Raw genomic sequence first — 13,857 nt, 5'->3', positions numbered from 1 at the left:
TGCTAAAATAATACAATTATTCCCAAACAGTAACCTCTGATTTACTTCTAAGTAGTCACAGGTCTATCACTGAGACCTATACGTTTACTTATAACTAAACAAAGTTTAACTTTTCCTGAGCATTTGTTCTTGGGGAAGGAGCATACAATAGGTAAACTGGGGATGAAAATTCACTTCAGAAGTGGTCTTAATATCCTGATTACCCCTTCTTTGGTGACTGTATCAAAAGGCAACATCCTGAAGCAATATCTCAGGGCATCATTCTAAGGACACGCCAGGAGGAAAAATGGCCAAATCCTTCCCAGTACTCTGCTCCCTTCTATTCTTTACCCTGATACACTTGGCATTACCTTTTGATGAGTAACATAGCTGTTTTGGGCCGGGATGTAAGGCTTATTGGTAGGCTCTGATGTTATAATCTGAAAGAGAATGCTTTGAAATTCTTATTTATACATATTTTTATTTAAGTGTGTCATTTTACTATACTCATGTATCCGTATCTATAGAGATAGAGACAATGGAGTGTGATCAAAAAAATAAAAATAAAAAAGGCTCTGGGCCAGTGGGCAGGGGCCTTAGTTTTCCCATCTATTAATGCAGACTATGAGACCTAACTGATGGGGACCAGGGGCGTGGGTGGGTGGGTGAGGTGACGTGTGAAAGTGACTGGCAATATGCCTCCACCACAGTGTATCACAAAAATTCAGAACTTCTGAAAATGCTTTGCCATATATTTGATCGGTCATTATCTTCTGTGTTCTTTTTCAGAGAAGTCGCGTAGGGTGACCTAGCTTCAAAGACTGAAGAGCTGGGCTTTCTTCCATACCTGCCATGAATTCTTGGGCATTTCATAAGATATGGGGATTGGGTTAAAAGATCTCTTTAAAGTTCTAGCATGTCTTAATTTCTTTCATATATTGGCTGTCAACTCTGAATCCTCTCAAACCTAGGCTAATTACTGTTAATCAAAAAATTATTTGGTACACTGGGCTGGCAGTGATGCATTTATATAGTCTTCTGCTGATTATCTACCAGGAGTAAAAGAGTTATCCCACATTTTTAAAAAATGAATGAATATATGTATAAAGGAAATAATGTTTTCAATTACTGCAACCTTTCTTGGTACTGCATTAGAACTCTTGTTCTGTCAACAAATTAAGCTATGACTTACCAGATACTAGATTCTGTAACTATTTTCATTTGCTATAGTTTTAGGCCCTCCACGCTGATGGCCACCACATGGAAACATGAAGGTAATTTTCCTCTAAATTTCGTAGGAACAAGACGCTGAGTTTTCTTTGGAATTACTATTTTAGAACCTTACTGAGGCAAGTGATGTTCTTCAAGTTTCAGGCACATGAATGAGGCAGGTACACTGTAGGTATATGAGCCCAGAGGAGAGTAATCCAAACTGGGACCCAAGCTGAGATTTGGTCATAGGTACACCACACCACAGAACCCTCAGCAATACCTGAAACATGTTTACGGACACTGGCGGTTGCCAGGGGGCAGGGCAGGTTCTTATATGCCCATAGACTTGGGCATAACATGGTTTCTGCTCTGGAGGGGCTCCCAGTTTGGTGGAGAGAACGCGCCTAACTGCCCAGAGAATGCCTACAGGAGCTGTGAGTGGCAAACGCCAACTCTGAGATATAGACTGAGGAAGTGTAAGGAACAGGAAACCTCTGGACAGAGCCTCAAATTCTGTTTCCAACTTGTATGAAGGCAAAGTGACAGAGACACCTTTTTCATTTTCAGCTATACCTCTGAGAACTGAATATATTATGAGGTAAAATAAATGTTTAATAAATGGGGGAACGGTGAAATGAAAGCTTGTCTTGGTTTTTTTGATGTGGATTTGTGTCACTGTACTCCTTCACTTTAGGAGCACTGTAAGCTTTTGTCTCATTAGTAAATTTTAAATTTTACTTCTTAACAAAGCACATTCATGAGCTGACTGGTGAGAAACATGTTTTGAGGGCAGCTTGGCCTTCAAGGGACCCACAGATCAGAGTGTAGAACCTGTCAGAGGCTATAGCTCCAGCAAAAGAATCTGTAGAATTTGTCCAGGATTTATACTCTAGTCTCACAGTGTTCAGTCCTAGAGTCTTCCTCTTCAGAAGGTTGCCTGCAAGCATAGTCCCCCACTTGCCCATCAATTTATAAACAAAAATAAACTTACTCATTCTTACTTATTTTTCTCATGAAGCTTACAAACAGCCAGAAAAAAGGAAGAGTGTGACTGTTATTTGCAGTAAATTCTATAAATAAAAGAAATAGGATGGTACAATAGAGAATATCTATTGAAAGTAGAGATACTACTGTCAACAATGTGATCAGTGAAGGCTTCTTGGGCATGGGGATATCTGAGACGTGAAGGGCGAAAAGGAGCCACCCAGGTGGAGAGCAGTGAGGAAGATTTACCTACTGGAGTCACTGATTAAAGACCTGTGTGACTGCAACACAGAGAGGGAGGGAGAGGGCATAGCAGATGTTATGGTTACACAGCAGATGAATACACAGTCTACTCACTTGATGAATGTACATCCTACTCTAAAGAGAAAAAAAGCTATATTTACAGATGATACTAACTATTCTTGCTATTATCTGATTATATTCATTCAGTTTGAACTATTTTATCTCATTCATTTTGTGCATATTTATAGAGCAATGACTAAGTGCCAATATATGTGCTAGACACACAAAGGTTAGTCTAATCAGACACAGACCTTACCCTTATGGGCTTATAATTCTTTGGGGTGTGGAATTAGTCAAATAATTATACAAATGCTTTATTACACACTGATAAGAGGTATTAAAAAAAAGAATGGAAAGTTGGGATTGTATTTTGAGAAATATCTCTGGGAAAGTAGGTCATAACCTGAGCTCTAAAGGTAGAATGAGTTTAGGTTCAAGAAAAAGAGAATACATTTGATGGGGTGGTCGTGAGAAACTATAAGACTCTGAGATGGAGGGACTATGAAGTGTTTGAAGCAGAGGGTAAAAAAAAAAACAAAAACCCAAAATGGAAAATGGCAAAAAGCAAGGTGGTATAAGTCAAGGTTGGAAAAGTCAGAAGAGTACAGATCACATAGGGTCTTTTAGCCCATACTAAGAAGAAACTTTTTATGTGCAGTGAAATGCAATTAAAGGAGCTTAATCACAGCAATAAAATGATTCAACGGACATTTACATTATGGAAATTAGAGGCCATAGGAATGGGGGAAGTGGAGGGATTAGTTGGGTAACAGACATACAGGAGGCAGATGGTGGTGGCCTGGCCATGGTAGTGCTGTTGGGTAAGGGAAGAAGGGAGACGAGTTTCTAAGCTCAAATATGATCCCTTTTTCTCTAAATATGCAGCCCAAACTCTTTCCTACCTTGTATGAGAGGTACTTTATCTACCTATCTTATGATAATCATAGAGCCCTGAGACTACCGTCCTCAAGCTCAATCATCCCAGAGTCACTGCTTTCAAGCCATCACTAATACCAACATTGCAAACAGAAGTGGGTTCTGGTCCCACTGAGACATGCCCCTTCCTTTGTTTTCAGTTTTCCCTACAAAATCAGGGAGTTATTCTAAATGATCTCATGTTTCACACCTTCAAGGTAAGAGTTAGCTTGGAGATTTTTTTAGTAAATAAGATGTGATAAATATTTTAAGGCAAGGCATACAGATTTCAGTGAAACATCTTTTCCAATTATGGGGCTTCAGTCTCCTTAGCAGAGTTGTCACAGAAGATCTGTAAGACTAAACAGTTTGGGAATAAAGGAGACTGAGAGAGAAGCCAAATTTCCCACATCTGTCCTATTGACGCACTCTTCCTTTTCCCACTACAGCACAGCAGGTCTCCTTTCTCCGTTCCTGTCAAGAGGTCCTGACAATAGGGCATCTCATTGTTAGCTGAAGGACATACACAGGTTCTGGTTCCCTCGCTTTGTGGAGGGGGAAGCTAGAGAGCTTCTGTCAGATTGGGATATGAGCCTATGTTTAGATTTTCCTAGTAAAGTCCAGAGGTGTCTGAGTGTGGTTCTAATCATTTCATTCTTTTCAACTCAATTTCAGGTTAAATGTCCATATAAGAAAGTAGACTTGAGTTGGTTCAAAGGAATAGTGAACCCCTGCCCTGGAGCTTATCAACACATCTGTGGCAGCAATTTGGTAACCTATGACAACCCCTGCATCTTGTGTGTTGAGAGCATGTGAGTACTATTGGGAGAAAAGAAAAGAACAATGAAAAAACTTAGTCCAAAGTGATTACCTCTTCTACCAAGTACAACAGCCTTGAAGCTAGGAATTTGCTCCAGTTTGCTCAGACAATAAATCTGTCCCCACACAGGAGAACATGGGGTAATACAAAGCCCATAGGAGTAGAAAGCAGACTTGCTATACTCAGTAGTGTTTGTCTGGCCCTTTCTTCTCTCAGCCCTTGCATTCCCGTATGCCAATTCATAGATTTTTTTCACTTGAAGCTTTAAATATCCCTTTGAGTCCTTGAAATTCTTTGATTTTAAAACAAACTGTAGTTTTGCCTTCGCTCAGGTATCTTCAACCTCATATGTGTCTGAAACTCTGAGCTAGGATAAGATGACTATAAAGTTAGGGTCCTCTGGCTAGTTTAATTTTTAGATTTATGTGTCATGATTATTGGTGATTAGACACTGAGTGTCACAAAACTGTGGCTTCAGGGTTGATCTCTGTATGAGACAGTGCAGTTCACAGGGAGAAAAACTCTTGCCATGGCATCAGACTGGAGCCCTCCACCCAATGAGCATTTTGTAATTTTCACAAAGAGCAATGAGACAGGAATGTGTAAAAACCAGGCCATCTCCACTAATGAGAAATTCAGCCAAAGTGTAAGAGTATTGACAGAATAAGATAAGGACTGATATGCCTCATATATCACAAGCTGAGGCCTGATTAAATAACTTATTTTCAAAGAGATTATAGTATAGGTCATAGTATCTTCAGTGGCATCTTAGAATCATGGAAGATAACAGGGTAGGAAATCCAATAACCTGGCTTTTGTCTGTAGTCAATACCCTTTATGCTCTTAGTTTCCTAAAATATAAAATAGGGGTGATAGATAATTTTACAAGTATTTTTGTAGCTCTGACATTCTGTTAATGAAATATTTACTCTGATGTTTCCTTTAGGAAATCTCGGGGAAAAATTGTATTTCTATGTGATGGAAAATGCTAGCTGAGTGAACTCAGACATGAAAGAACCTTTTTCTTTTTCCTTTCCATTGAGAAAATCCTTCTCTTGTGACTCACCCCTCCTTGCATGTGTTCTTAGTGACAGAGAGCTTGTATCAGATAGCTAGAGTCCTTCTTTAGACCTGCCCCCTCACTGATTCACTGCCTTCCATATTTTCCCTAATAAATAAACTTCTCTGAAAGTCTCATTTGACATGGGTCTCAAATCTGTGTCTCAAGCCTCAGAAGAACAAAATGAAAATTTGAGCCAAAGGTCAAAGACAAACATGGGGCTTAATCAGGTCTCTGATACTGTAAACTATGGAGTAATCTATCAATACGTAAAGGCTCCTGGTTGTCTTCCAAGGAATACAACAAAAATTTCTTCCATAGTCCTTTGGAATTAAAAAAAACCCAACTAATAGGAAATATGGAGTGTTGTGCTCTGCCTGGCCATGCCTGTTGCCTACTGTCCATGTTAAACAATCTCACTTTCAGACTCAGCCTTGAAGCAGAGGCATTTATGCCCAACTGGCTTGGATTAGCAGGGCTCTACATTTTCACCAGCCCCCCTTTTCTCCATAGAAGAGGTCTACATCAATGGTATCCATGAATGTCTCACTGATCATTGGTCTTTTTCTTAAGTTCTCTTGACACATTTTAACCTCTGAAACATATAGAGACATGTTCTTCTTTGGGTTATATTCTCTCTCTCTCTCTCTCTGTTTCTCTCTCTCTCACACACGCACACACACACATTACATGGAAAGAAGACTAATATACACTAACATGCTCTCTTTCCCTCAGCAGCTTACGCCCTACTGGCCTGAGAAAGAGTATCTCTTTTGACTCTGAATATCCTGTAAGACTGTTGTCAGATTGTTTATATGTTCTGTTGGCTCTTTGACCTTAACTACCATGCTGATTACATGGGGGACACATGGCTCCAATAAAAAGGGAAAAATCACCTTGGGTCTATCATCTTTAGAATATGAAAAGCAAATAGCTCTGGGGAAAATGAGATAGTCTCTATCTTTATCGTGTGTCAGTGTCCACTGCTCTGAGTCCTGGGCGATGCAGGAACACCAAGAACTCCAGGGAGGACTGCTTTCCAACACTATTGCTTAGACTTCATGTTCACAAACCTTTTCTTCTGCAGTAATCAATCTTCAATTAACACCATTCAGTAGCTTTTTCATCTCAAACATTTTAACTTTCATCTCTACAAGTCTGATTTATGTCTTCCTTGTTTCTAACTTCTTTTTAACATCTGGAATACAGTTACAATAACTATTTTTATGGCTTTATCTGCTAATTCTAGTATCTGTGTCCATTCTGGGTTGGCTGCTTTCCTTCTCACTACAGATTATATTTTAGGATATTAGACATTATGAATTTTACCTTGTTTGGTTCTGAAAATTTTTGTATTTCTAAAAATACTCTTGAGCTTTGTTCTGAGACATAGCTCAGTTACTTGTAAATACTGTGATCCCCTGGAATTTTGCTCTTAAGAGTTAGATGGGAATCAAAGCAGTATTCACTAAGTGGGCTAATTACTCCTCATTAGTGAGGCGAGACCCTTTTGAGTACTCTACAAGCACCATTACTGGCTCTGTATGAGACCAGGGCTCTGTTATCTCTAATCCTCTCTGGTGGTTCCTTCTTAGCACTGGGTAGTTTCCTCACACACAAGCACAAATCAGTAATCTGCTGAGCTTTCTGTCCAGCTGTCCCGTGCTATGGCCCTGCAAACTATAGCCACTTTGGTCTCTCTCCTCTCAGCTCTGTCTCCTCAATTCAGAGAATCCACTTTCCCTATCGAGATTCCGCTTTCCTATTCCTAGAATCTCTCACAATGCAGAAACCAAGGCCAACCACAGAGCTTACCATATTTGTTTCCCATCTCTCAGGAATCAGCACTCTTCATTGTCTGACTAGACAGTGTCATTGTTTCATCTTTTTCGTCTGATTTTTTGTCTTTTCAAGTAGGAGATATATCTGGTTTCTCTAACTCCATATTATCTGAAAGTAGAATGTCAGCATACTTATGTTTTCCTCTGATACCTTCTAAAAGTCTAGACTAGAGTACAATGTCATTATTTTACTTTTTCTAAGGACTCCAAAAGATAAGACTGTGCTCTGTAATAAGTTTCTCCGCCAGTGGACAATAGCACATTTACTTAAATTTGCTATACACAACAGTAAAAAAGAACTTTCATAATAATATTTTTTTCTGTTATTTGACAGTAGACATTTAAAAAAAAAAAAAAGGCGTCAGCATATGTACCTAAACACAAGACTTCCTTCCTTTCAGTGCAACTCCTAAAAGATGATCATTTCCACAAATACCCAACAACTGCCTGTGCTTTCTCTCGCGTGCGCTCGCCCTCTCTGGCAGGTGTTTTGAATTTTGAAATCCCTCTGTTTGAAATCCCTTATTTTTATCCTCTAATTGTTGATCAGTCCCAGGTTTTTGTCACTGCTATCTTCTCTTTACCCATCCCCACTTTCCTCTGCTTGATGATCTCACTCAACAACTATAATTACTCTATTGCCTATATATTCATAACTCACATTTTCATACCATGAGACTATACCCATCTTCTTCGTATCAGATAGTAAACATCTTAATTTCATTAGCTCAGAATTTTTAAAATCAATCTATCCAATATCAGCTCTATTTTTTCCTTTCTGTTTTGAGTTAATGAAAGTTAATGTCACTACTCTGAGTCCTTTCTCACTCAAACTCAATTTCAATATATAATTTCTATATATTCCTTACCTCATCTTAAGTATAAATTAAACCCATAAACATGTATTTAATTCCAGTCTTCATCACATTCCATGGGTTATTTTTATATTCTTATTAATTACTACCTCGGCCTCCATTCTCCTCTCCCAGCCATAATTCTGCCTCCATTCTATGGTGATTTAAACATGATTGCTTCAAAAAGCACTATTTTTTTGTGACATAATACAAACATCTTCGTATGACTTATAAGACACTTTTTTCATCTGCCACAGGCACTCTATGCCCAACTTCAACCATAACTCTTGAAGGACCTTCAACAAGCCCTATTTGCCCATAAGGTGGCAGTAAAGCACTGCCGTTTAAATCACTAACTTTGACTAGACCTATGACCAACTCAAACCAATAATATGATTTGGGGGCAAGTTGCTAATCCTCAATGAACTATATATTTCTCACGTAAAATAGTGATAACGCAGGGCTCCAATAAAAAATGTGGAGTAGAAGGACATGGAACTCACTTCCTCCCACAAATACACCAAAAAAATACATCTACAAATGGAGCAGTTCTCACAGAACACCTACTAAACCCAAGCAGAAGACCTCAAACACCTGAAAAGACAAGAAAGATCTCCATATAGCCAGGTAGGATGAATGAAAAACAAAAAGGGGGAGGAAGCAAGATAAGACCTGCATCCCTGGAAGGGAGCTGAAAAAGAGCAAAGTTTCCCGTATCCTGGGAAGCTCCCTCACTTGCAGGGAGGTCAGCCAGGACAGAAAGGGAGCTTCAGAGGCTCAGAGAAGAGCACAGCAACCAGTCTGTAGCAGGTAGAACAGAGAGAGACCTACACAGATGGTCATACCACCACCCTGTGTGTTCCAGCAAGAGGTGCACGTGCACTGGTGTGGGTGGGGACTGGGTGCTGAAACTTGGGGGTTAAAGGACACACCCAGGGAGAGGACTACTGTTGGCTGCATGAAGACAGACTGAAGGGGCTGGAGTGTGATAAGGCTGCAACCGGGAGTTTTCATGGAAGAAGCCCAGGCCTGCCATGGAAGCAAAGTGCCATTGTAAAGTGCCATTGCGAAAGGAGGGGTGGGGCTGCCTTAGCATCCTCTTTCTCCACACGCCAGCCCCTGCCTCCGTGGGCTCCAGGAGAGCATGCCCCAGCCACTGCCTTAGGGGCTCCTGCCCCAGCAGACTCCACACCGCAGCCGCCACCTTGGTGGGTTCTGGGAACAAATGGGTTGCCCACATGCAGAGGCAGGACTGAAACCACAGCTGGGCCCCAGTGGGCACACAACTTAGGAAGCAAGACTAAAATGTCTCCCCGCAACTGCACAAGCCCCAGAGTTACACCACCACCACTGGCTTAGTGGACGATGGATGCTCCTGTGGGCTTGACTGAATCTGGCCTTAGCAGCTGTGGGCCACAGAGGGCCCAGGTGCATGACTACTGCAGTCCTGGGACCTGACTTCAGTGGATGTGCACTGATGGCCTTGTGAAAACAACACCTGAGGGACACGAGGGCTGAATGCTGGCATTCCCACGGTTGAGGCAGGGCCGAGGGCAGTGCCAACAACAGTGTACTCTGTGAGCCAGCACAATGAGTGACAGGTGACACAACAGAGCACACTCATCAGTGAACAGCTCTGGCAGAGGAGTGTTCAGTGGCTCCTCTCCCAGTGGGAGCACTCCAATCCCACATACCTCCCACCACAGCTCAGAAATGCAGCTCAGAAACTGATCTGGGGGCCTCTACTACAATAACTAGAGACCAGACCCAGCCCTTGACAGGAAAGTGACAACTACAGACCAAAGAGGAGGTCCTGTTCAATATTCAGTGTAGGCTCTGGTCACCACAACACCAGTCATACCTCCTATGAAGGGGATAACAGCCAGCAGACACGGAGGAAAGAGATGGCAGGCATCCACACTAAAAATAGCCCTCACACCAAAAAATATTAAATCCACACAGGCTACACAGAAACGGTCCCACATAAAAACAGCCCTCCAAGACCACAGTAGATAATGGTTTCTCTCAAGCTCACAGAGCAAGAGAAATATAAGTAAAATGAAGAAGTAGAGGAACCACTCCCAATTAAAAGATCAAGAGATTTCCCCTGAAAGAACAATCAATGAAACAGACCTCTTTAGTCTAATAGACACCAAAGTCAAAAAGGAGATAATGAAAATACTGGAAGAATTAAGAAGGACTATTGATAGAAATGCAGATTAGTAAAAAATGGAACTAGAAACTATAAAAAGGAACCAAGAAAAATTAGAGAACTCATTCGCAGAGATGAAAGCTGAGCTAAAGGCAATGAATAGCAGGCTGAATAATTTAGAACAAATAAATGATGTGCAAAATAGAATAATGGAAATCACCCAATCAGAATAGCAGACAGAAAGCCAAATGCAAAAGAAAAACAAAAGGAAAGCAATATAAGAGACCTATGGGATAATTTAAAGCATGCCAATCTATGTATAAGGGTCCTAAAAGGAGAAGAAAAAGGAAAGGGGATTGAAAATGTATTTGAAGAAATTATGGCTGAAAACTTCCCAAACCTAAAGGAGGAAACAGATACCCAGATACTGGAAGCACAGAGGGTCCCAAACAAGATCAACCCAAACAGACCTACACCAAGACACATGATAATAAAAATGGCAAAGTTAAAGACAAAGAGAGGATTCTGAAGGCAACAAGAGAAAAACAGAGTTAATTACAAGGAAACCCCCATAAGGCTATCAGCTGATTTCACTACAGAAATGTTGCAGGCCAGAGGGGAGCGGCAAGATACATTCAAGTCCCTGAAAAGTTAAAATGTGCAACCTAGGATATTCTACCCAGCAAGATTATTATTTAGAATAGAAAGAGAGATTAAGAATTTCCCAGACAAGCAAAACCTAAAAGAATACAGCAATACTAAACCTATCCTAACCACAAATCAAAAACATACAATAGATGCACAAAAACCAAAAAGAAAAGAACAAAAGCATAATACAAAAGAAAATCATCAAACCACAAAAGGGAAAATGAAAAGAAAAATCAAGGGACAAAGAAAAAATATAAAATCAATGGGAAAACAAGGTTTAAAATGGCAATAAATACACATTTATTAATAATTACCTTAAATGTCAATGGGCTAAATGATCCAATCAAAAGACACATTGTGGCAGACTGGATTAAAACACAAAACAAAACCAAGATCCTATAATATGCTGCCTCCAAAAGACTCACTTTAGGGAAAAGGAAACACATAGACAAAATAAGGGCATGGAAAAAAAGACTAATTGTGTAATGATAAACAAGGAACCAATAATAAGATGAGGGGAATGGAAAATGTTAGCAAGATTAAAATGTGACCAATAAAAATAATTTAATAAAAAAAGAAAAGGGCATGGAAAAAGATATTTTACACAAATGGAAATGAGAAGAAAGCAGGGGTCACAATACTCATATCAGACAAAACAGACTTTGAAACAAAGGCTGGACTTCCTACATGGCACAATGATTAAGAATCCACCTGCAACGCACGGGACATAGGTTCAATCCCACAGGTTCGATCCGTGCTCCAGGAAGATCCCACATGCTGTGGAGCAACTGTGCCCATGTGTCCCAATAATTAAGCGTGCACTCTAGAGCCCATGTACTACAACTACTGAAGCCCACATGCCTAGAGCCCATGCTCTGCAATAAGAGAAGCCACTACAATGAGGAGCCCATGCATCGCAACGAAGAGTAGCCCCCACTCACTGCAACTAAAGAAAGCCTGTGTGCAGCAACGAAGACCAAACACAGCCAATAAATAAATAAGTAAATGAATAAATTTATTCATTTAAAAAAAGACCAAAAATTAAAAAATTAAATTTAAAAAAAAATCCCAAAAGCTTAAAAAAAAAATCTAAATCTACACACTCTCTTCCACAAAACAGAAGAGGAAGGACCACTTTCTAACTCATTTTATGAGGGCAGCTACCCAGATATCAAAGTCAAAGGTATTATAAGAAAAAAAAATCAATATATAGAAATTTCCCATAAAAGCAAATCAAATTTAGAAATACATATTCCTGGACAAAACAAAAACAAAACAAAAACTCTCCAAAAACCAGGTATGGAATGAAATTTCCTTAACCAGATAAAGGGCATCTGTGAAAAATCTGGATCCAACATCATACTTAATTATGAGAAACCTAATGTTTTCCCCCTAAAAACAGAAACAAAACAAAGGTTTCGGCTCTCAACACTTCTACTTAATATTGTATTAGAGGTTCTAGTCAGTACAATAGGCAAGAAACAACCAAAAAAGGAAAGAAAAGAAAAAGCACCCAGATAGGAAAGTAATAATAAAATTGTCTTTATTTGCAAACAACGTGATCATCTATATAGGACATATGATGGAATCTACAATACAACCTAATAGAACTAGTGAGTTTAGCAAGGGTGAAAGGTATAAGAATAAAATACAAAATAAATTCTATTCTTATATACTAAAAGGAAATAATCAGCAATTTAAATGAAAAATAATACCTTTTCTAATAGCATCAAAAATATGAACTATTAGGAAAATATGTGATGAAAGTTGGGCATGTCCTGTACATTGAAAAAACATCTTGCTGAGATAAACATAAAAGTACCAGAAAAGTCAAAACAACATTGAGAAGAACAACACTGAAAAGTTTGAAAGCTAACTGGTTTCAAGAATTATTATAAAGTTACAGTAATCTAGACAGTGTGGTATTAGAATCAGAATAGACAGATAGAAGGAACAGAATAGAGAATCCAGAAATAGAGGCTTTCACATATAGATAACTAATTTTTTACAAGGATGCAAAGACAATTCAGTGCAGAATGATAATCTTCAACAATGGTGCTAGAATGACTGGATGTATTTAAGCAAAAACAATGAACTTCAATCCACAGCTTACATCATATATAAACGCTAATTCAAAATGATCCTAGAACTAAAATCTAAAACTAAAAAAAATTTTAGAAGAAAATATTTTGTGACCTTGGCTTAGCCAAAAGTCTTAGATACAACACCAAAAGCATTGTTCATAAAATAACTATTTGTAACACAGACCTCGTCAAAATTAAAATCTTTCTTTTTTTTAAACAATTTGTAACCAAAACTTTAATCCCAAGGATTCTCACAAAACATATTAGAAATGACAGAATGAAAAAAAATCTTGCACAGTAACTCAAAGTTCAGCTCTACAATGTACCCTTAAACTGGCAGGACACTGGTATCTTGAAGAGTCTCAAATTTCCAGATAATATTACAAAGAGCTATATATTCATATACAGCAATCACAGAAGGAACTTATGACCTAAAGCAAAGGTAAACTAACTTTCTTGACATTTCTTAGATTCTAAACCCACTGGACAACCTCTTGTCCAGTGTGAAGACTAGTGGAATTTTTAAACCTCTAATCTAGTTTAAGGGTGCAGCTTTAATTTTTTACCTGCTGGCTTGTGTTCACAGCAGCTTTTAAAGACTGCTTGCTTAACTACAGCTGCATACCATATCCCCTATGGAAAGCCTTTTCAATTGTTGCCAGTTTTGTTTCCATAATATTAAACATCACACTTTAGCTGGGCAGAAGTTAGAGGTTTATTATCAGTTTATGCAAGACTAAAAATTCAAGGCAAATTCAATTTTGCTTAAGGGAACATTGTAAAGTAACAATTCTTAATATTACATGCCCCGTATGATCCATTTCAAACCATAGAGAATTACACTTTTATGTGTCACTGTTCCTAGAGACAAACAAATGTGAACACCTAAAACATTTAAAAAATGCACCAAGCTTACGAAGTCTCAAACAAAACTTGAATTTTCTGTACATACTCCTGTCAAATGAAGTTATTTCCTGTACACCACTCCTCTTGCAAACTCGTCTT

General features: G+C 39.0%; 1 protein-coding gene across 1 annotated transcript; it reads left to right on the top strand.

Annotated features, from left to right (window-relative positions):
• The first annotated feature begins 286 nt into the window (after positions 1-286).
• On the top strand, positions 287-5,205 carry SPINK14 (serine peptidase inhibitor Kazal type 14 (putative)). Its single transcript, XM_057718797.1, has 4 exons — positions 287-360; positions 1,886-1,892; positions 4,069-4,205; positions 5,160-5,205. Exons 1-4 carry the CDS (start codon positions 287-289, stop codon positions 5,203-5,205), a joined length of 264 nt encoding a protein of 87 aa, XP_057574780.1.
• Positions 5,206-13,857: the final 8,652 nt, after the last annotated feature.

Source organism: Hippopotamus amphibius, chromosome 1, assembly GCF_030028045.1.
Source record: "Hippopotamus amphibius kiboko isolate mHipAmp2 chromosome 1, mHipAmp2.hap2, whole genome shotgun sequence".
Taxonomy (NCBI): Eukaryota; Metazoa; Chordata; class Mammalia; order Artiodactyla; family Hippopotamidae; genus Hippopotamus; species Hippopotamus amphibius.
The sequence above is the reverse complement of the archived record's forward strand: the minus strand, read 5'-3'. Positions and strand labels throughout refer to the sequence as shown.